Genomic DNA, 21303 nt, shown 5'->3' with positions numbered 1-21303 from the left:
TGACATAGGTTCATCTAGTCAAAGCTATGGTTTTTCCAGTGGTCATGTATGGATGTGAGAGTTGGACCATAAAGATAGCTGAGTGCTGAAGAATTTTTTTTTAATTTATTTATTTTAATTGGAGGCTAATTACTTTACAATATTGTAGTGGTTTTTGCCATACATTGACATGAATCAGCCATGGGTGTACATGTGTTCCCCATCCTGAACCCCCCTCCCATCTCCCTCCCCAGCCCATCCCTCTGGGTCATCCCAGTGCACCAGCCCTGAGCACACCGTCTTGAGATAGCAAAAGAGACACAGATGTATAGAACAGTCTTTTGGACTCATGCGAGAAGATGAGGGTGGGATGATTTGAGAGAATAGCATTGAAACATGTGTATTATCATATGTGAAACAAACTGCCAGTCCAGGTTCGGCACATATTATTTTTGGAGTTATTTGCCATTTTAAGTTGTTATAAGTAATTGACTATATTCTCTGTGCTATACAGTAAGCCTTTCTTGCTTTATGCACATCTATTTTTTAATAGAAATGCAATATTCTATTCATATTAAGTCACACGAGTGGAATCAAAATGTCATAAATTTTTTTAGTTAGGGAAAAACTCATAAGTTTTCTAAAATATATATGTTATATATATATTGTTCATATATATGTACACAAAAGCTTTTCTACTACACTTGCTAAAGGCTTGAGAAAGAATATTTAAAAGAAAGAAGAGATGGAGAAATTGGAAAACAGACTAAATGAAATAAGAACACTAAATATGAAATAGAAAAAGTGAAACAAGCAGGATAAAAGTAAAAGATCCTCATATAGTCCAGTTGTTTTTAAACATGGCTGCTCATTAGAAACATATCTGGAGCTCTGGTGAAAACAATGCAATATGGTGACATTTGTATTTTTCAGTAAATTCCAAGATAATTCTGATATGCTTCTGGGTTTTAAAAAGTGATTACAGGTTTTTCTATTAAATGGTAATTTTGGTGATATAGAATTCTATTATTTTTCTATTGATCAATCATGATACAATGGCATTAGGTGAGCAATAATTACATAATCACAACAGTAAAAGATGTTTATCAGTTTTCATAATTAAGAACTAGACAAAAAAGAATGATAATTACAATTGCAAGTCATAATGGAAATGTGATTAACCTAACAATACAAAAGAATTACATATAATTTGGAGGGTCAAGAAGAGTGACGTGGTAAGTGAAAGTGTATAATGCACATGTTTTTATGCGCCCAGCCAGTCTATGTCTTTTGGTTGGTGCATTTAATCCATTTACATTTAAGGTAATCATTGATACGTATGATCCTATTACTGTTTTCTTAATAGTTTTGGGTTTATTTTCTGTTGATAAGTTTTTTCCTTCTCTTGTTTCCTGCCGAGAGAAGTCCCTTTAGCATTTGTTGTAAAGCTGGTTTGGTGGTGCTAGATTCTTTTAACTTTTGCTTGTCTGGAAAGTTTTTGATTTCTCCATCAAATCTGAAGGAGAATCTTGCTGGAGAGAATATTTTTGGTTGTAGGTTCTTCCCTTTCATCACTTAAAAATAACATTCCATTCCCTTCTGGCTTGTAGAGTTTCTGTTGAGAAATCAGCTGATAGCCTGACAGGAGTTCTTTTGTATGTTATTAGCTGTTTTTCCCTTGTTTCTTTTAATATTTTATCTCTGTCTTCAATTTTTGTCAGTTTGATTCTTATGTGTCTCGGTGTGGTCCTCCTTGGGTTCATCCTGCCTGGGACTCTCTGTGCTTCCTGGACTTGGCTGACTATTTCCTTTCCCATGTTTGGTAAGTTGTCAGCTATTATCACTTCAAATATTTTCTCAGGTCCTTTCTCTTTCTCCTGTCTTTCTGGGACCCCTATAATGAGAATGTTGGTGTCTTTAATGTTGTCCCAGAGGTCTCTTATGCTGTCTTCACTTCTTTTCATTCTTTTGTCTATATTCTGTTCTGCAGCAGTGATTTCTACCTTCTGTTCTCCAGGTCATTTATCTGTTCTTCTGCCTCAGTTATTCTGCTCTTGATTCCTTATATTGTATCATTCATCTCTGGTTATTTGTTCTTTAATTAATCTAGGTCTGTGGTAAACATTTCTCGCATCTTCTCAATCTTTGCCTTCATTATTTTCCTGAGACACTGAATCATCTTCCCTATCATTATTCTGAATTCTTTTTCTGGAATTTTCCCTATCTTTACTTCATTTGGTTGTTTTTCTGGGATTTTATCTTATCCATTCATCTGGGACATAACGTCCTGCTTTTTCATGCTGATTAACTTTCTATAATGTGACTTTTGTTTTAGTCACTGCGGGACTGCGGTTCTTGCTTCTTCTGTCTGCCCTCTGATGGAGGAGGCTAAGAGGCTTGTGTAAACTTCCTGATGGGAGGGACTGGCAATGGGAAAAACTGAGCCTTGCACCGGTGGGCAGCTCAGTAAAGCTTTAATCCAATTATCTGCTGATGGGTGGTGGTGTGCTCCCTACCTTGTAGTTTTTTGGCCTGAGATGACCCAGTATGTGCTCTTGGTAGGGTTAATGGGGACCTTCAAGAGGATTTACATCAAGGGTGACCTTCCCAGACTGCTGTTGTCAGTGCCCCTGTCCCTTTGGTGAGGCCCTGCTGATGCACGCCTCCACAGAAGACCCTCCACAATAGCAGGTAGCTTTGGTTCAGTCTCCTGTGGAGTCACTGCTCCTTTCCTTCGGGTCTTGGTGCATGCAAGGTTTTGTTCATGCCCTCTAAGACTTGGAGTCTCTATTTGCCCCCAATCCTGTGGAATTCTTGTAATCAAATCCCACTGTCATTCAAGGACAGATTCCTTTGGGATTCCCAGTACCTCTGTCGGATTGCCAGACTAGGAAGCATGACATGGGGTTCAGAATCTTTACAACAGTGGAAGAACTTCTTCAGTATTATTTCTCTCCAGTTTGTGAATCACCCACACAGTTACAATGGTATTTGATTTTATTGTGATTGTGCTCCTCCTACCATCTCACTGTGGCTTCTTCTTTGTCTTTGGACATAGGTATCTTTTTTTGGTAGGTTCCAGTATCCTCCTGTCAATGATTGTTCAACAGCTAGTTGTGATTTTGGTGCTCTCTCAGAGGGAGATGAGCCATGTCCTTCTACTCCACCATCTTGAACCAGAAGCCCCGGCACTCAGCCTTCTTTATGAACTGACTTTCACATCCATATGTAGCTACTAGATATTAGGGTGATATCATCTGCATATCTGAGGTCTTTAATTAGAGAAGAGCTAACACCTTTTTCTCAAACTCTTCCAAGATGTTGCAAAGGAAGGAACACTTCCAAACTTCCACATCTCTACAAGGCCACCATCATTCTGATACCAAAACCAGATAATGATATCACACACAATAAAAATGACAGGCAAATGTCTCTGATGAACATAGATGCAAAAATCCTCAAGAAAATTATTATCTTAGAAATCAAGAGCAATGTGTGTGTGCGTGCTGTCTCTTCAGTCATGTCCACCTCTGACCCTATGGATTATAGCCTGCCAGGCTCCTCTTTCCACGGGATTCTCCAGGCAAGAACACTGGAGTGGTTTTCCATGCCCTGCTCCAAAGGATCTTACATGCCCAAGGATCAAATCCAAGTCTCTTACCTCTCCTGCATTGGCAGGTAGATTGTTTAAGACTAGAGCCACCTGGAAAGCCCATCAACAGCAATATTACATCTTAGAAAGTTCCAAATATTTAAACATTAAATTAACATGTGCCCCCCCAAAGACAGAGGTTAAAAACAGATCATGAAACAGAAAATAATCTAATTGATGATGGCCATTCTGACTGTGGTTTTTCCAGTGGTCATGTATGGATGTGAGAGTTGGACTATAAAGAAAGCTGAGTGCCAAAGAATTGATGATTTTGAACTGTGGTGTTGGAGAAGACTCTTGAGAGTCCCTTGGACTGCAAGGAGATCCAACCAGTCCATCCTAAAGGAGATCAGTCCTGGGTGTTCATTGGAAGGACTGATGTTGAAGCTGAAACTCCAATACTTTGGCCACCTGATGCAAAGAGCTGACTCATCAGAAAAAACTCTGATGCTGGGAAAGATTGAGGGCAGGAGGAGAAAGGGACTACAGAGGATGAGATGGTTGGATGGCATCACCGACTCAATGGACATGGGTTTGGGTAAACTCCGGGAGTTGGTGATGGACAGGGAGGCCTAGCATGCTGCGGTTCATGGGGTCGCAAAGAGTCAGACATGACTGAGTGACTGAACTGAACTGAACTGATTCTGACTTGTGTGAGGTGATATGCCATTGTAAGTTTGATTTGTATCTCTCTAGTAATTAGTAATGTTGAGCATCTTTTCATGTGGCTCTTGGCCATCTGCATGTCTTCTTTAAAGAAATGTCAATTTAACTCTTCTGCCCATTTTTTATTTGGTTATTGATGTTTTCTTAGCATTGAGCCACAGAAGTTTCTCAACATCCTCTCTACAAAAAAATGCTGGAGAAGTTGTAGAGAAAAAGTAGTCCTACTACACTCAGAGATAAAGAACACAACGCAAGAGACCCAGAAGACACAGCTTGATCTCTGGATCAGGAAGATGCCCTAGAGAAGGAAATGGCAAGCCACTCCAGTATTCTTGCCTGAGATATCCATGGATAGAGGATCCTGGTAGATGACAGTTCACGGTGTTGATTTCCTTTAGGATTGACTGGTTTGATCTTGCTGTCCAAGGATTCGCAAGAGTCTTCCCCAGCAACACAGTTAAAATCATCAATTCTTTGGCACTCAGCTCAGTTTATGGTCCAACACTCACATCTCTACTACTGGAAAAACCATAGCTTTGACTATACAGACCTTTGTCAGCAAAGTGACGTCTCTACTTTTTAATATGCTGTCTAGGTTGGTCATAGCTTTTCTTTCAAGGAGCAAGAGTCTTTTAATTTCCTGGCTGCAGTCACCATCTGCAGTGCTTTTGGAGCCCAAGAAAATTAAGCCTCTTATCGTTTCCATTGTTTCCACATCTCTTTGTCATTAAGTGATGGGACTGGATGCCATATTAGTTTTCTGAATGTTGAGTTTTAGGCCAGCTTTTTCACTCTCCTCTTTCACCTTCATCAAGAGGCTCTTTAGATCTTCACTTTCTGCCATAAGAGTGGTGTCATTTTCATATCTGAGGTGATTGATATTTCTCCCAGCAATCTTGATTCCAGCTTGAGCTTCATCCAGCCGAGCATTTGGCATGGTGTACTCTGCATGTAAATTAAATAAACAAGAGTGATGATATACAGCCTTGATGTACTCCTTTCCCAATTCGGAACCAGTCTGTTGTTCTGTGTCCAATTCTAACTGTTGCTTCGTGACCTGCATACAGATTTCTCGGGAGACAGTTAAGGTGCTCTGGTATTGTCATCTCTTTAAGAATTTTCCAGTTTGCTATGATCCACACAGTCAAAGGTTTTAGTGCAGCCAATGAAACAAGTATATGTTTTCCTGGAATTCTCTCACTTTTTTCATGAGCCAGTGGATGTTGGCCATTTGATCTCTGCGTTTTCTAAGACCAGTTTCTACATCTGGAAGTTCTCAGTTCATGTATTGTTGAAGCCTAGCTCAAAGGATTTTGAGCATTGCCTTATTGGCCTGTGAAGTGAGTGCAATTGTGCAGTAGTTTGAACATTCTTTTCTTTAGCATTGCCCTTCTTTTGGATTGGAAATAAAACTGACATTTTCCAGTCCTGTGGCCACTGCTGAGTTTTCCAAATTTGCTGACATATTGAGTGCATCACTTTAACAGCACTGTCTTTTAGAATTTGAAATAGTTCAGCTGGAATTCCATCAGTCTCCACTAGTTTTATTTCTAGTAATACTTCCTAAGCAAGAGTGTGACTTGACGTCACATTCCGGGATGTTTGGCTCTAGATGAGTGATCACACCGTTTTGGTTATCTGGGTCATGAAGACCTTTTTGGTACACTTTATCTGTGTATTTTTGTCACCTCTTCTTAATAGCTTCTGCTTCTGTTAGGTACATAATATTTCTGTCCTTTATTGTGCTCATCTTTGCAGGAAATGTTTCCTTGGTATCTCTAATTTTCTTGAAATGATCTCTAGTCTTTCCCATCCTGTTATTTTCCCCTATTTCTTTACATTGCTCACTTAAGAAGGCTTTCTTATCTCTCCTTGCTATTCTCTGGAACTCTGCATTCAGATGGGTATATCTTTTCTTTTCTCCTTTGCCTTTCATTTCTCTTCTTTTCTTAACTATTTGTAAGGCCTCCTCAGGCAATAATTTTGCCTTGTTGCATTTCTGTTCGGGGGGGGGGGTTGGTTTTGGTCTCCACCTCCACTACAATGTTACAAACCTCTGTTCTTTGTTCTTCATGCACTGTGTCTGTCAGATCCAATCCCTTGAATCTATTTGTCACTTTCACTGTAAAATCATAAGGGTTTGATTTTCATCATACCTGTATGGCCTAGTGGTTTTCCCTACTTTCTTCAACTTAAGTCTGAATTTTGCAATAAGATGTTTATGATATGAACCACAGTCAGCTCCTGGTCTTGTGGTTGCTGTCTGTATAGAGCTTTTCCATCTTTGGCAGCAAAGAATATAATCAATCTGATTTTGGTATTGAGCATCTGGTGATCTCCAGGTGTAGAGTTGTCTCTGGTGTTGTTAGAAGATGATGTTTGCTATGACCATGGTGTACTTTTGGCAAAACTCTGTTAACCTGTGCCCTACTTCATTTTGTTCCAAGACTAAACTTTCATGTCACTCCAGGTATCTCTTGACTTCCTCCTTTTGTATTCTAATCCCCTATGATGAAAAGGACAATTTTTGTTGTTGTTGTTGTTTGTTCTAGAAGGTCTTGTAGGTCTTCATATAAATGTTCAACTTCAGCTTCTTCAGCATTAGTGCCAGACATCCTGGTGTGATGGACCTAATAGAATAAAGAAATGGTATGGACCTAACAGAAGCAGAAGATATTAAGAAGCATGGCAAAAATACACAGATGAACTGTACAATAAAAGTCTTAACGACCCAGACAACCAAAATGGTGTGATCACTCACCTAGAGCCAGATATCCTGGAGCGTGAAGTCAAGTGGGCCTTAGGAAGCATTACCACAAACAAAACTAGTAGAGGTGATGGAATTTCAGCTGAGCTATCTCAAATTCCAAAAGATGATATTGTTAGAATGCTGCATTCAATGTGAGTCATAGACTTAGATATTTATTTACTGTGATATTGAATGATTTGCTTGGCTATGAACCAAGACCATTTTGTCATTTTTGAGATTGCAAACAAGTACTGCATTTCAGACTCTTTTGTTGACTATGAGGACTACTCCATTCCCTCTAAAGGATTCTTGCCCACAATGATAGTTATGGTTATCTGAATTAAATTTGCCAATTCCTGTCCATTTTAGCGCACTGACACCTAAATTGTTGATGTTCACTCTTGCCATCTCGTTTGACCACTTCCAGTTTTCCTTGATTCATGGACTTAATATTCCAGATTCCTATGCAATATTCTTCTTTACAGCATCAATCTTTACCTTCATCACCAGACATATTCGCAAATGGGTGTCGTTTCTGCTTTGCCTCAGGCTCTTCGTTCCTTCTGGAACTATTTCTCTGCTCTTCTCCAGTAGCATATTGGACACCTACCATTCACCTTTTAGTGTCATATATTTCTGCCTCTTCATTACTGTTCTTGGGGTGCTCAATATAAGGATGCTGGATATGAATCAAACCTCATACCAGCCAGAGACACTTGGAGGGCACGAAAAAAACCTTGTATACCCCAGAACTCAGAGAGAGGAGCAGAGACTCCCACAAGAGACAGAGCTAGACCTGCCTGTGAGTGTTTGAGGGTCCTCTGTGGAGGCATGTCTCAGCAGTGGCCTGCCACAGGGATAGGACCACTGGCAGCAGCAGTCCTGGGAGGCATGGTGTGTGGCATAAGTCCTCTTGGAGGAGGTTGCCAATAGCCCCACCATAGAGCCACTGAGTGGGCAACTCACAAACTGGAGAACAATTACCAAAGAAATTCTCACACTGATGCAAAAATCCCAGCCCCTACGATAGACTTCCCAACCTGTGGATCTGGCAAAGGGACTGAGACCCCCCAGAGAATCTGACTTTGAAGGTCAGTGGTATTTGAGACTCTTTGAGGGGTAATAGAGACTGTTGGATGATGCAAGCAAAACTTTGTACACACCAGGACCCAGGAGAAAGAAGCAGTGATCCCACAAGAGACTGAGCCAGATTTGCCTGTGAGTATTTGGGAGTCTCTGGCAGAGGTGTGAGTTGACAGTGGCCTGCCACCAAGTCAGGGACTGGCAGAAGCAGTCCTAGGAGGGAGGCATGCTGACATAATTCTTTTTGGAGAAGGTTGCCATTACCCCTATGATAATGAACCTGCAGCACAGCCCCATCCATCAGCAGAAAATTGGATTAAAGATTTACTGAGCAAGCCCTGCCCATCAGAGCAAGACCCAGTTTTCCCCATAGCCAGTCCTTCTGATCAGGAAGCTTGCACAAGCCTCTTATCCTCATCCATCAGAGGGCAGACAGAAAGGAAATCACTATCACAGAAAACCACCCAAAATGATCACACAGATCACAGGATTTTGTAACTCAATGAAACTATGAGCTGAGCAGGGCCACCCAAGACAGATGGGTCATAGTGGAGAGTTGTGGCAAAACATGGTCCCCTGGAGAAGGGAATGGTAAATCTCTTCAGCATTCTTGCCTTGAGAACCCCATGAACATGATGGAACAGCAAAAAGAGGTACCATACGATCCAGCAATCCCTCTCCTGGGCATGTATCCAGAGCAAAACATGGTTCACAAGGATGCATGCCCCACAATCCATTACAACAGCATTTACAATAGTGAGACATTGACACAACTAACTGTCCACTGACAGATGAATGGGTAAAGAAGATGCGGCACATATACACAATGGAATGTTACTTAGCTAGTAAAAAGGCTGAAACAATGCCATATGCAGCTACATGGATGTGCCTGGCAATTATCAGAGGAAATGAAGTAAGTCAGACAGAGAAAGACTAATATCATATGATATCACTTACATGCAGAATCTTGAAAAATGATAAAAATAAATCTATCAACAAAATATAATAGACTCCAAGACTTAGAGAACAAATTTATGGTTATTGAGGGAAGAGTAGGGAGGAGGCATAGATTGGAAGTTTGGGATTGGATGTACCCACTATCATATTTAAAATAGATAGCCAACAAGACCTGCTGTAATAACAGGGAACTCTGATCAATATTCTGTAAAAACCTAAAATGGGGGGAAAAATTGAAAGAGTACATGTATAACTGAATCTCTTTACTGTACATCTGAAACTAACACAACATTGTTAATCAACTATGTTCCAACATAAAATAAAATTTTAAAAAGGAAAATAATCTAAGTGAATAATAGGAAACATACTGCATATCAAAATTCAGGCAAGGAATATAACTGAAAAGGGTTTGAAAGTGAAATTGAAAGTATTAGTCACTCAGTCATGTCCACTGTAACCTGCAAGGCTTCTCTGTCCATGGAATTCTCCAGGCAAGAATACTGGAGTGGGTAGACATTCCCTTCTCCAGGGGATCTTCCCAACCTAAAGACTGAGCCTGGGTCTCCCGAATTGCTGGCAAATTCTTTACTGTCTGAATCACCAAGGCACCAAGGAAGCCCCAGGAAAATTTAAAATTCTGAATGCTTACATTGCAAAATAAGAAAGATTTAAACTTTAGAAGGTATAAAAACTGTCCACTAAACCCAAAGCAAATTAAGGAAATAATAAAATAATGGCAAAAATCAATGAACTAGAAAACACCTAGCAATATAAAAATTAACTAAGTCAAAAGTTGAGTTTTTTTAAAAAGATTGATAAAATTGATAAATTCTTGTAAGAATGATCAAGAATAAAAGAAGAGAGACACCTAATTACCAATATCAAGTATGAAAGACTGGATAACAATATTCACCTAAGAGAAATGAAAAGAATCAGGAAATATTATGCTTAATTTAATATCAAAAATTATAACTTAGATGAAAGGGGGAAAAAAAGCCTTGAAAGGCAGTAACCTTACACTCTGCATGCATGCTCAGTCACTTCAGTCGTGTCCAACTCTTTGTGACCCTGTGGACTGTGGCCTGTCAGTCTCCTCTGTCCACGGGATTCTCCAGGCAAGAATACTGTAGTGGGTTGCCATGCCCTCTTCCACAGGATCTTCCTGACCCAGGGGTCGAATCTGTGTCTCCTGCATTGCAAGCAGATTCTTTACCACTGAGCCACTGGGGAAGCTCCAACCTTACACTACACACAAAAATTGACTCAAAATGAATTAAAGACCTGAACATAAGACCTGAAATCATAAAGAAAAAAAAAACCTAGAAGAAAAGATAAGCAGTAAGCTCTTTGACATTGGTCTTAGTGATAAAATTTGAATCTGACACCAAAACCAAAAGCAATGAAAGCAAAAATAATCAAACGGGGTTACATAAAACTTAAAAACTTCTAAACAGCAAAGGCAACTACCAATAAAATGAAGACAACCTACTGAATGAGAGAAAACAATTACAAATCACATATCTGATAAGAAACTAATATCCAAAATATATAAAGAAATCACACATAACCAAATTACAATAAAACAACCAATCTAATTAAAAAATTGTAGAAGATCTGAATGGACATTTTTCCAAAGTAGACATACATAGGCCAATAGACACAAACTAGCACTGCTGACCACTAGAAATTCCACTACTGGCGTTTATATAAACAAAATGAAAACACTAATTTGAAAAGAAATATGCACCCCATGTTTATTGCTGCATTATTTACAATAGCCAAGATATGGAAGCAAATTAAATATACATTGTTGGGTGAATGAAGAAATGATGGTATATATATTAACACATGCAATGGACTATTAGGCAGCCATAAAAAAGAATGAAATCTTGCCATTTGCAAAACATGGATGGGCCTTGAGGGCATTATACTAAGTGAAATAAGTCAGACAGAGAAGATAAGTGCTATGAACACTCTTATATGTGGACTCTAAAAAACCAACAACAACAAAAATCCAAGTTTATAGAAACATAGAATAGATTTCCGGTTGCAAGAGGCAGAGAGGGGGAGGGTGAGAAATGAGTGAACTGTTTTCTTAGTTTAAATGAACTAATTAAATTAGAAATATATATAATCTTTATATATTGGCATACTAATTTAAGAAGTATTGATAGGAGGAAAGTTATACAATGCAAAACAATTCTTGTCCAGTTCATTTCTAAAATGTTTCCAATGTATTCATTTCTCTGATAAACCCACTAAATTAACACGAGCCAGACTCGTGTTAACAGATTTGTCTATGTTGACTCTTCCCTTTTGAGACAGCAGTCAGAGGGATTTTCTATTTCAAAAAAAGCAAGAAGGAATATTATAATCTATTTAATGTAAAAATGTCAACAACTCAGATGAAAGAAGCCAATTCCTTAAAAGATGCAATATACCAAAACCAAGCTAAGAAGAAAGAAAAAATATAAATAATTCAATATCTAAAATAGACTTTGGAATTTGAAGGATAAATCCTTCCCACAGATAAAACTGTAAGCCTAGATGATTTAGCAGGTGAATTCTACCAAAGAATTGTTCAGAAAGAAACAATGCTAATTATAACCAAACTTCTTCATAAAATAGAAAAGGGGGAAACACCAACTAAGATGATGTATGAAATGTTTTCAAGAAAGTAATTATATACATTAATATTCTTTATGAGCATAATCTTCAATAAAATATTAGCAAAATGGCTTGAAGAATACACTAAAAAAGAGTATATGAACCCCATGAGACTTCTCCCAGGAATGTAAAGCTGATGTTACATTAAAAACTCAGTCAATATAATTCATAAATTTGAAATATAAAAGTGAAAAGACACAGAAAATAGACACAGAAAATTTTACTGAGAAAATTGAAAACCCAGTAGATATTTCAAAAATTAAGAAAAGAAAACTTTATCAAACCTTTATCTGGTAAGCAGTATCTACAAAACACCCCAATGGTTATTATACTTAATGGGACATATTTCCACCTCAAATATCCCTGGGGTTGGAACGAATTAAAGATATTCACTATCACCACTTCTATTACCATTATACCAGAGGTCCCAACCAGAACAATAATGTATGGAAATGACATAAATAGCATTCAGATTTGGCAAGAAGAATAAAAATTATCTTCATTCACAAAGGGTAGAATTACTTATATTGAATATCTTGTCACTTGCAAAAACATTGCTGAAATTAATGTGAGAAGTTTCCGAGGTGAAAAAAATGTTAGTGGCATACTAGTAATGCCTAGTTCAGGTGTGACATTGAAACGGTTTCCAATTTTAATAGTTTCTAAAAGCATACAATACATGATAAATTTTAACAGAAGTTATGTTAGACAGCTACACTAAGTATAAAATATTCAGATAAATTAAATAATACAAATAAATGAGATAGTGTTGTCATGTACTAAGAGACAATATACTAAAGGATATACTATGTCCTGTGTTGTGCTAAGTTGCTTCACTGGTATCTGAATTTTCACAACTTTATGGACTGTAACCTACCAGGCTTCTCTGTCCATGGGATTCTCCAGGCAAGAATAATAGAGTGGGTTGTCATGCGCTCCTCAAGGGGATCTTCCTGACCCAGGGATAAATTTGTGTCTCTTATGTCTCCTGTATTGACAGGTGTATTCTTTACTATTAGTGCCAACAGGAAGCCAATTAAAAAAAAAAACAAACACAATACACTATGGTCATGTATTAAAAGACAATATTGTTAGGATGTCAAGTCTCCCTAATTTGATCTACAGAATCAATGCAACCTCAATCATAATACTGGAGTGTTTTTCTACGTAAATTGGCCAGCTGGTTCTAAAATTTATATGGAAATGCAAAGGCCCGAGAATAGTCAAAATAATATTGCAAAAATGAACAAATCTGTTGTTTACAAAACAGAAATAGACTCACAGACTCAGAGAATGAAATGTTTATGGTTGTGGGGGGTGGGGGAAGGATGGGATGAAGGGACTGACATGTACACACCATGATATTTAAATTGGATGACCTACTGCATAGCGCAGGGAACTCTGCTCAATGTTTTGTGGCAGACTGGATGGAAGTTTGTGGGAGAGTGAATGCATATACATGTATGGATGAGTCCCTTTGCTACTCACCTGAAACTATCACAAAATTGTTAATCAGCTATATTCCAATACAAAATAGAAAGTTTTTTTAAAACAATAAATTTGGTAGATATAATTACCAGATTTTAAGATAATGGTAATCAAAAGAGTGTGGAATTGGTTTAAGAATAGACAAATTTATCAAGTGACTATAATAGCCAGAAATAGTTCTAAGTATTTACAGTCAATTGATTTTTGACAAAGATGCCAATGTAAATCAACGTGGGAAATTAAAGTATGTTTAATGATTGATATCAGAAGAATTAGGTAAACACATGAAAAATAAATAAATCCAAGCACAAACATTAGTTGAGGTAAATCATAGATATGAAAGCTAAAACTATAAAACTTCTGGGCAAACAATATTTTTTGGCCTAGGGTAAGCCAAAATTTCTCAGAGAAAAAATAAAAGATGCTAACATTTAAAACATGCTAAATTGAACTTGACCAAAATTAAAATCTTTTGTCACTTACTGGGAAAAAATCATTTGTGATACATGTATCTGGGAGAATATATCCAGATACACTCAATATATATCCAGAATTTATAAGGATCCATGATTCAATAAAAAAAACAAAAAATAAATCTAGTTTTTAAAAATACACAATAAACAAGAATAGACACTTCCCCCAAGAAGATACGTGAAAGATGAATAAGCATAGGAAGAGATGATCAGCACCATTAATTGTCAGATATATGCAAATCAAAATCTTGATGATGTAAGGTTAGGTTGCTTATTTGATATTTCTCTTGTTTCTTCAGGTAGGCTTGTATTATTATAAACTTCCCTCTTAGAACTGCTTTTAGAGCATCTCACAGGTTTTCACTTGTTGTGTCTTCATTGTCATTTGTTCCTAGGTATATTTTGATTTCTTTTTTTATTTCTTCAGTGATCTGTTGGTTATTTGGTAGCATATTATTTAGCCTTCATGTGTTTTTGTTTTGTGTAGTTTTTTCTTTTTCTTCTGTAGTTGATATTTAATTTTATACTGTTGTGGTCAGAAAAGATGTACGAAATGATTTCAAGTTTTAAAAATTTGCCAAGGCTTGATTTTTGACCCAAGATGTGTTCTATCCTGGAGCATATTCCACGTGCCCTTGAGAAAAAGTGAAATATACTGTTTTTGGATAAAATGCCGTGTGGATATCAATTATGTCTAACTAGTCAAATATATCATTTAAAGCTTGTGTTTGAAAAGAGCAACAACAACAACAACAACAAAAATCCAAAGTTAGCAGAAGGAAAGAAATCATAAAGATCAGAATGGAAGTAAATGAAAAAGAAACAGAGGAAACCATAGCAAAGATCAATAAAACTAAAAGCTGGTTCTTTGAGAAGATAAACAAAACTGACAAATCATTAGTCAGACTCATCAAGAAAAAAAAAGGAGGAAATTCAAAGTAATAAAATTAGCAACTAAAAAGAAGTTACAGTAGAAACACAGAAATGAAAAGGATCATAAGAGACTACTATGAACAACTTTATGTCAATAAAATGGACAACCTCTAAGCAATGGACAAATTCTTAGGAATGTATAGACTTCCAAAACCAAACCAGGGAGAAATAGGAAACATGAATAGACCAATCACAAGCATGAATAGTCAAATTGTAATAAAAAATTTCCAACAGACAAAAGCCCAGGGCAAGATGGCTACACAGGTGAATTCTACCAAAAGTTTGGAAAAGAGCTAACACTTACATTGCTCAAACTCTTCAGGAAAGTTACAGAGGAAGGAAAACTCAACTCATTCTATGAGGCCACCATCACCCTGATACCAAAAGTAGGCAGATATGCTAAAGAAAGAAAGAAAGAAAAAAAAAATTGCAAGCCAATATCACTGATGAACATAGATGAAAAATCCTCAACAAACAGAATCTACCAAACAGAATCCAGGAACACACAAAAAGGATTACACATTATGACCAAATGAGCTTTATCATAGAGATGCAAGAATTTTTCAATATACATAAATCAATCAATATGATATACCATATTAACAAATTGAAAAATAAAAACCATATAATCATCTCAATAGATTCAGAGAAAGTTTTTGACAAATTTCAGTACCCATTTATGATAAAAAAGAACTCTTCCCAAAAGTAGACATAGAAGGATCATACCTCAATATAATAAAGGCTGTGGATGACAAACACACAGTAAACATTATTCTCAATGGAGAAAAACTGAAAGCATCTCCTTAAGATCAGAAACAAGAGTGCCCACACTTGCCACTATTATTCAACATAGTTTTGGAAGTCCTTGCTACAGCAATCAGAGAAGAAAAAGAAATAAAATGAATCCAGATTGGAAATGATGAAGTAAAATTCTCACTGTTTGCAGATGATTTGACTCTATACATAGAAAACCCTAAAGATGCCACCAGAAGATTACTAGAGATAATCAATGAATATAGCAAAGTTGCAGGATATAAAATTAACACAGAAATCCCTTGCATGCCCAGACACTAACAACGAAAAATCAGAAAGAGAAATTAAGGAAATAATCCCACTCACCATTGCAAAAAAAAGAATAAAACACTTGGGAATAAATCTTAAAGAGACAAGAGACCTTGTCTGTATGCAGAAAACCATGACACTGGTGACAGAAATGGAAGATGACACAAAGACGTAACAGATACTCCATGCTCTTGGATTAGAAGAATTAATACTGTGAAAATCACTATAATACCCAAAGCAATCTACAGAATCAATGCAATCCCTATCAAACTACCAATGGTATTTTTCACAGGACTAGACCAAAAAATTTCACAACTTGTATGGAAACAAAAAGGACCCTGAATAGTCAAAGCCTTCTTGAGAAAGGAAAACAAAGCTGAAGTTCTACAAAGCTACAGTCATCAAGACAGTATGGCATGGGCACAAAAACAGAAATATAGACCAATGGAACAAGATAGAAAGCCCAGAGATTAGACCAACAACCTATTGGCAACTTACCTTTGAAAAAAGAGGCAAGATTATACAGTAGAGAAAAGACAGCCTCCTTAATAAGTGATGCTGGGAAAACTGGACAGCTACTTGTAAAAGAATGAAGCTAGAACACCTCCCAATACCATATGTGTGCCCATGTGTTAAGTCACTTCAGTCATGTCCAACTCTTTGTGACCCTATGAGCTGTTTCCCGACAGGCTCCTCTGTCCATGGACTTCTCCAGGCAAGACTACTGGAGTGGGTTGCCATGCCTTCCTCTAGGGGATCTTCCCAATCCAGGGGTCGAACCCATATCTCTTATGTCTTCTGCATTGGCAGGTAGGTTCTTTACCACTAATGCAACCACAAAAATAAACTCAAAATGGATTAAAGAATTAAATGTAAGGCCAGAAATTATAAAGCTCCTAGAGGTTACCATAGGCAGCACATTACAAGATCCTCTATGACCCACTTCCTAGAATAATGGAAATGAAAATAAAAATAAGCAAGTGGGACCTAATTAAACTTAAAAGCTTTTGCATATCAAAGGAATCTATAAACAAGATGGAAAGACAATCCTCAGAATGGGAGAAAATAATTGCAAATGAAACAATTTACAGAAGAATATGCTCCAAAATATACAACAGCTCATATAGCTTGGTACCAGAAGAGCAAACAACGCAACCAAGGAGTGGGTAGACGACCTGTTTAGTCATTTCTCCAAAGAAGAAATACACATGGCTAATAAATACATGAAAAGATCGCTCAATACTGGAGAAATGGAAATCAAATATATAATGAAATGTCACCTCATACTTATCAGAATGGCGATCTTTGAAAAATCTACAAATAATAAATGCTGGAAAGGGTGTGGAGAAAAGGAAAGTCTGTTATACTGTTGGTGGGAATGTAAATTGATACAGCCACTATGGAGAACAGTGTGGAGATTCCTTAAAATACTAGGAATAAAACTACCATATGACCCAAGAATCCTACTATTGGGCAGGTACTCTGAGAAAACCATAATTGAAATAGACACATGTCCTCCAAAGTTCAATTCAGCTGTGTTTACAATAGCTAGATGTGAAAGCAATCTAGATGTCCATCAACAAGCGAATGGACTAAGAAGTCGTGGTACATATATAAAATGGAATATTAATCAGCCATAAGAGAGATGCATTTGAGTCAGTTCTAATAAGGTGGATTAACCTGGATCCTATTATTCAGAGTGAAGTAAGTCAGAAGGAAAAATATATTTATGTATATACATGGAATCTAGAAAGATGTAACTGATGAACCTATTTGAGGGTAGCAAAGAAGACATAGACATAGAAAACAGATTTGTGCACACAGTGGGGGAAGAAGAGGGAAGGATGAATTGAAAGATTTCCACTGAGGCATATACATTAACATATGTAAAATATTAATAGGTAACCAGTGGGAATTTGCTGTATGACCCAGGGAGCTCAAAGCTGTTGTTCTGTGACAACCTAGAAGGGTGGGGTGGGGAAGGAGGTGGGAGGGAGGTTTAAGAGGCAGGGGACATATGTATACCCATGGTTGATTCATGTTGATTGGCAGAAACTAACACGATATTGTAAAGCAATTATCTTCCAATTCAAAATAAAAAGAAACAATGAGATTTCCATTACAACAGAAAAAATTAAATATCTGACAACAATCAATGTTGCAAAAAAATGAAACAGCTAGATCTCTCATCCTTTTTCAAGAGAGAGTATAAACTCCCTTTAAAAATTAAAAATTAGGGCAGAAATAAATGCAAAAGAAACAAAAGAGACCATAGCAAAAATCAACAAAACTAAAAGCTCCTTTTTTGAGAAGATAAAATTGATAAACCATTAGCCAGACTCATCAAGAAACAAAGGGAGAAGAATCAGATCAACAAAATTAGAAATGAAAATGAAGAGATCACAACAGACTACACAGAAATACAAAGGATCATAAGAGACTATTACCAACAGCTATATGCCAACAAAATGGACAACTTGGAAGAAATGGACAAATTCTTAGAAATGTATAGCTTTCCAAAACTGAACCAGGAAGAAATAGAAGATCTTAACAGACCCATCACAAGCACGGACATCAAAACTGTAATCAGAAATCTTCCAGCAAACAAAAGCCCAGGACCAGATGGCTTCACAGCTGAATTCTACCAAAAATTTAGAGAAGAGCTAACACCTATCCTACTCAAACTCTTCCAGAAAATTGCAGAAGATGGTAAACTTCCAAACTCATTCTATGAGGCCACCATCACCCTAATTCCAAACCCAGACAAAGATGCCACAAAAAAAGAAAACTACAGGCCAATATCACTGATGAACATAGATGCAAAAATCCTTAATAAAATTCTAGCAAACAGAATCCACATCATATTAAAAAGATCATACATCATGACCAAATGGGCTTTATCCCAGGAATGCAAGGTTTCTTTAACATCCGCAAATCAATCAATGTAATACACCACATTAACAAATTGAAAGATAAAAACCATATGATTATCTCAATAGATGCAGAAAAAGCCTTTGACAAAATTCAACATCCATTTATGATAAAAAAAAAAACCCTCCAGAAAGCAGGAATAGAAGGAACATACCTCAACATAATAAAATCTATATATGACGAACCCACAGCAAACATTATCCTCAATGGTGAAAAATTGAAAGCATTTCCCCTAAAGTCAGGAACAAGGCAAGGGTGCCCACTTTCACCACTACTGTTCAACATAGTTTTGGAAGTTTTGGCCACAGCAATCAGAGCTGAAAAAGAAATAAAAGGAATACAGATAGGAAAAGAAGAAGTAAAACTCTCACTGTTTGCAGATGACATGATCCTCTACATAGAAAACCCTAAAGATTCTACCAGAAAATTACTAGAGCTAATCAATGAAAAAGTAAAGTTGCTGGATATAAAGTCAACACACAGAAATCCCTTGCATTCCTACACACCAATAATGAGAAAACAGAAAGAGAAATTAAGGAAACAATACCATTCACCATTGCAACAAAAAGAATAAAATACTTAGGAATATATCTACCTAAAGAGGCAATATCTTATATAAAGTTCATTATATATTAATTAATATCTACTCCATAACCAAGTAGATATTGTTGAAACTGAAAGTCGTTCAGTTGTGTCCGACTCTTTGCAACCCCATGGGCTGGCCATGGAATTCTCCAGGCCAGAATACTGGAGTCGGTAACTTTCCCTTCTCCAGGGGATCTTCCCAACCCAGGGATCAAACTGGGGTCTCCTGCATTGCAGCTGGATTCTTTATCAACTGAACTATCAGGGAAGCCCTAGATATTGTTAGGGAAATTAAAATGGAGGAAGTCTTGTTCAGGCTTCAGAAGCAGGAGAGCAGGCCTCCGACATTACTTCTGACCTGCCTGGATACTGCCCAGAATCCATGCCTGCCCACAAGCATAGCTAGTCAGGTGGCACTTTAGATGAAAAAGGGAGTGGAAATTCTTGAGCTCCTGGAGGTCTGGCCAACTGCTCAGGATTTAACAAAATCCTATCACTCACAAGATTAATCAGGCAGCATAAATAAAAAGGCTAAAGTAAAACCAGAGCTGCATTTTTGTGCACAAATTGATACCAGTTTGCAGTCTGGGATTATCAGCGGGAACCCCCAAAACTGCAATTTGAAGTCTCACTTGTGGAGTGGACAACCTGCCCAGGACTTTTCCCCAATAGGGCCTTCAGATAGCTGTTAATGAGGAACTTCCTTCCAAGCATGCTGTTTAAGTCTGGATGTTGGCTGGCCCAGCTGGGTGATGTATGTGCTTACTCTTCTCTAGTTTTTCTATTTCTCTTTTCTTTTATTGATTGTATTTGAAACTATGTTAAATAATCCTATATTCGAAACTAAAATGGTTTGTGTGTAAAGAGCAGTTTCTTTTAACAAATCTTTCCAATCTGACAAAAGTAAAAGTTTTGCAAAACAAATATAAAGAATACATTGTATATGTTGCCATTAATATGATGTTGAAGAAAAGAAAATATTGATCTATGACTTGTATTGGGATAGAGTGGAAATGACTGGAAATGAACATGAAGGATCTTTAAGGAGTGATGAGAATTGTCTGCATCTTCTTTTATTCTTTTAAATTGGAGTATAATTGTTTTACAATGTTGTGTTAATTTCTGCTGTACAAAAACATGAATCAGCTATGTAGCTACAGCCTCTTCATCTTAAGCCTCCCTCCCACCCCCTCCCCCACCCTACCCTTCTAGGTCATCACAGAGCACTGAGCTGAGCTACTTGTATTATAAGGAAGCTTCCCACTAGCTCTCTGCTTTACACGTGGTAGTGTATACATGTTACTGCTACTGTCTCAACTCATCTCACCTTTTCCTTCCCCTCTGTGCCCACAACTCTGTTCTCTATATCTGTGTCTCTATTCCTGCCCTGCAAATAGACTCATCTGTACCGTTTTTCTAGATTCCATATATACACATTGATATACGATATTAGTTTTTCTCTTTCTGACTTGCTTCACTCTATACCACATCTCTAGGTTCCTCCATATCACTATAGATGACCTAATTTTGTTCATTTTTATGGCTGAGTACTATTATATTTTATATATGTATTATACCACAACTTCTTTATCCACTCATCTGTTGCTGGACATCTAGGTTTCTTCCATGTTAAGCTACTGTAAATAGACCTGCAATGAATATTGGGGTATATGTTTCTTTTTGAATTACGGTTTTCTCAGGGTAGATGCCCAATAGTGGGATTACTGGGTCAGATAGTATCTTTATTCCTAGTTTTTTAAGGAATCTCCCTACTGTTCTCCATAGTGGCTGTATCAATTTATATTCCCACCAATAGTGTAAGAGACTTTCCTTTTCTTCACAACGCCTCCAGCATTTATTATTTGTAGATTTTTTTATGATGGCCATTCTGACCTGTGTGAGATGATATCTCAGACTACAATGTTTTGATTTTCATTTTCTTTCTTTTTTTTTTTTGATTTTCATTTTCTAATAGCGAGCAATGTTGCACATCTTTTCATGTGTTTGTTGGCCATTTGTATGTCTTCTTTGGGGAAATGGCCATTTCAGTTTTCTGCTCACTTTTTGATTGAGTTGTT

The 21303-nt window shown here is 37.2% G+C and overlaps 1 protein-coding gene across 1 annotated transcript in view; it reads right to left on the bottom strand.

Annotated features, from left to right (window-relative positions):
• Window positions 1-7560, bottom strand: part of LOC145525216 (uncharacterized) — a 57376-nt gene extending 49816 nt beyond the window's left edge. The window contains exon 1 of the mRNA XM_081538042.1: window positions 7545-7560. Within this exon, the coding sequence (XP_081394168.1) occupies window positions 7545-7560 (16 nt within the window). The remainder of the gene's footprint in view (window positions 1-7544) is intronic.
• Between the last annotated feature and the right edge of the window lie 13743 nt (window positions 7561-21303).

This window comes from Giraffa tippelskirchi, chromosome 11, assembly GCF_054371585.1.
Source record: "Giraffa tippelskirchi isolate mGirTip1 chromosome 11, T2T-mGirTip1v1.2.pri, whole genome shotgun sequence".
In the NCBI taxonomy this organism is placed as follows: Eukaryota; Metazoa; Chordata; class Mammalia; order Artiodactyla; family Giraffidae; genus Giraffa; species Giraffa tippelskirchi.
This window is presented reverse-complemented; position numbering and strand designations above follow the sequence as displayed.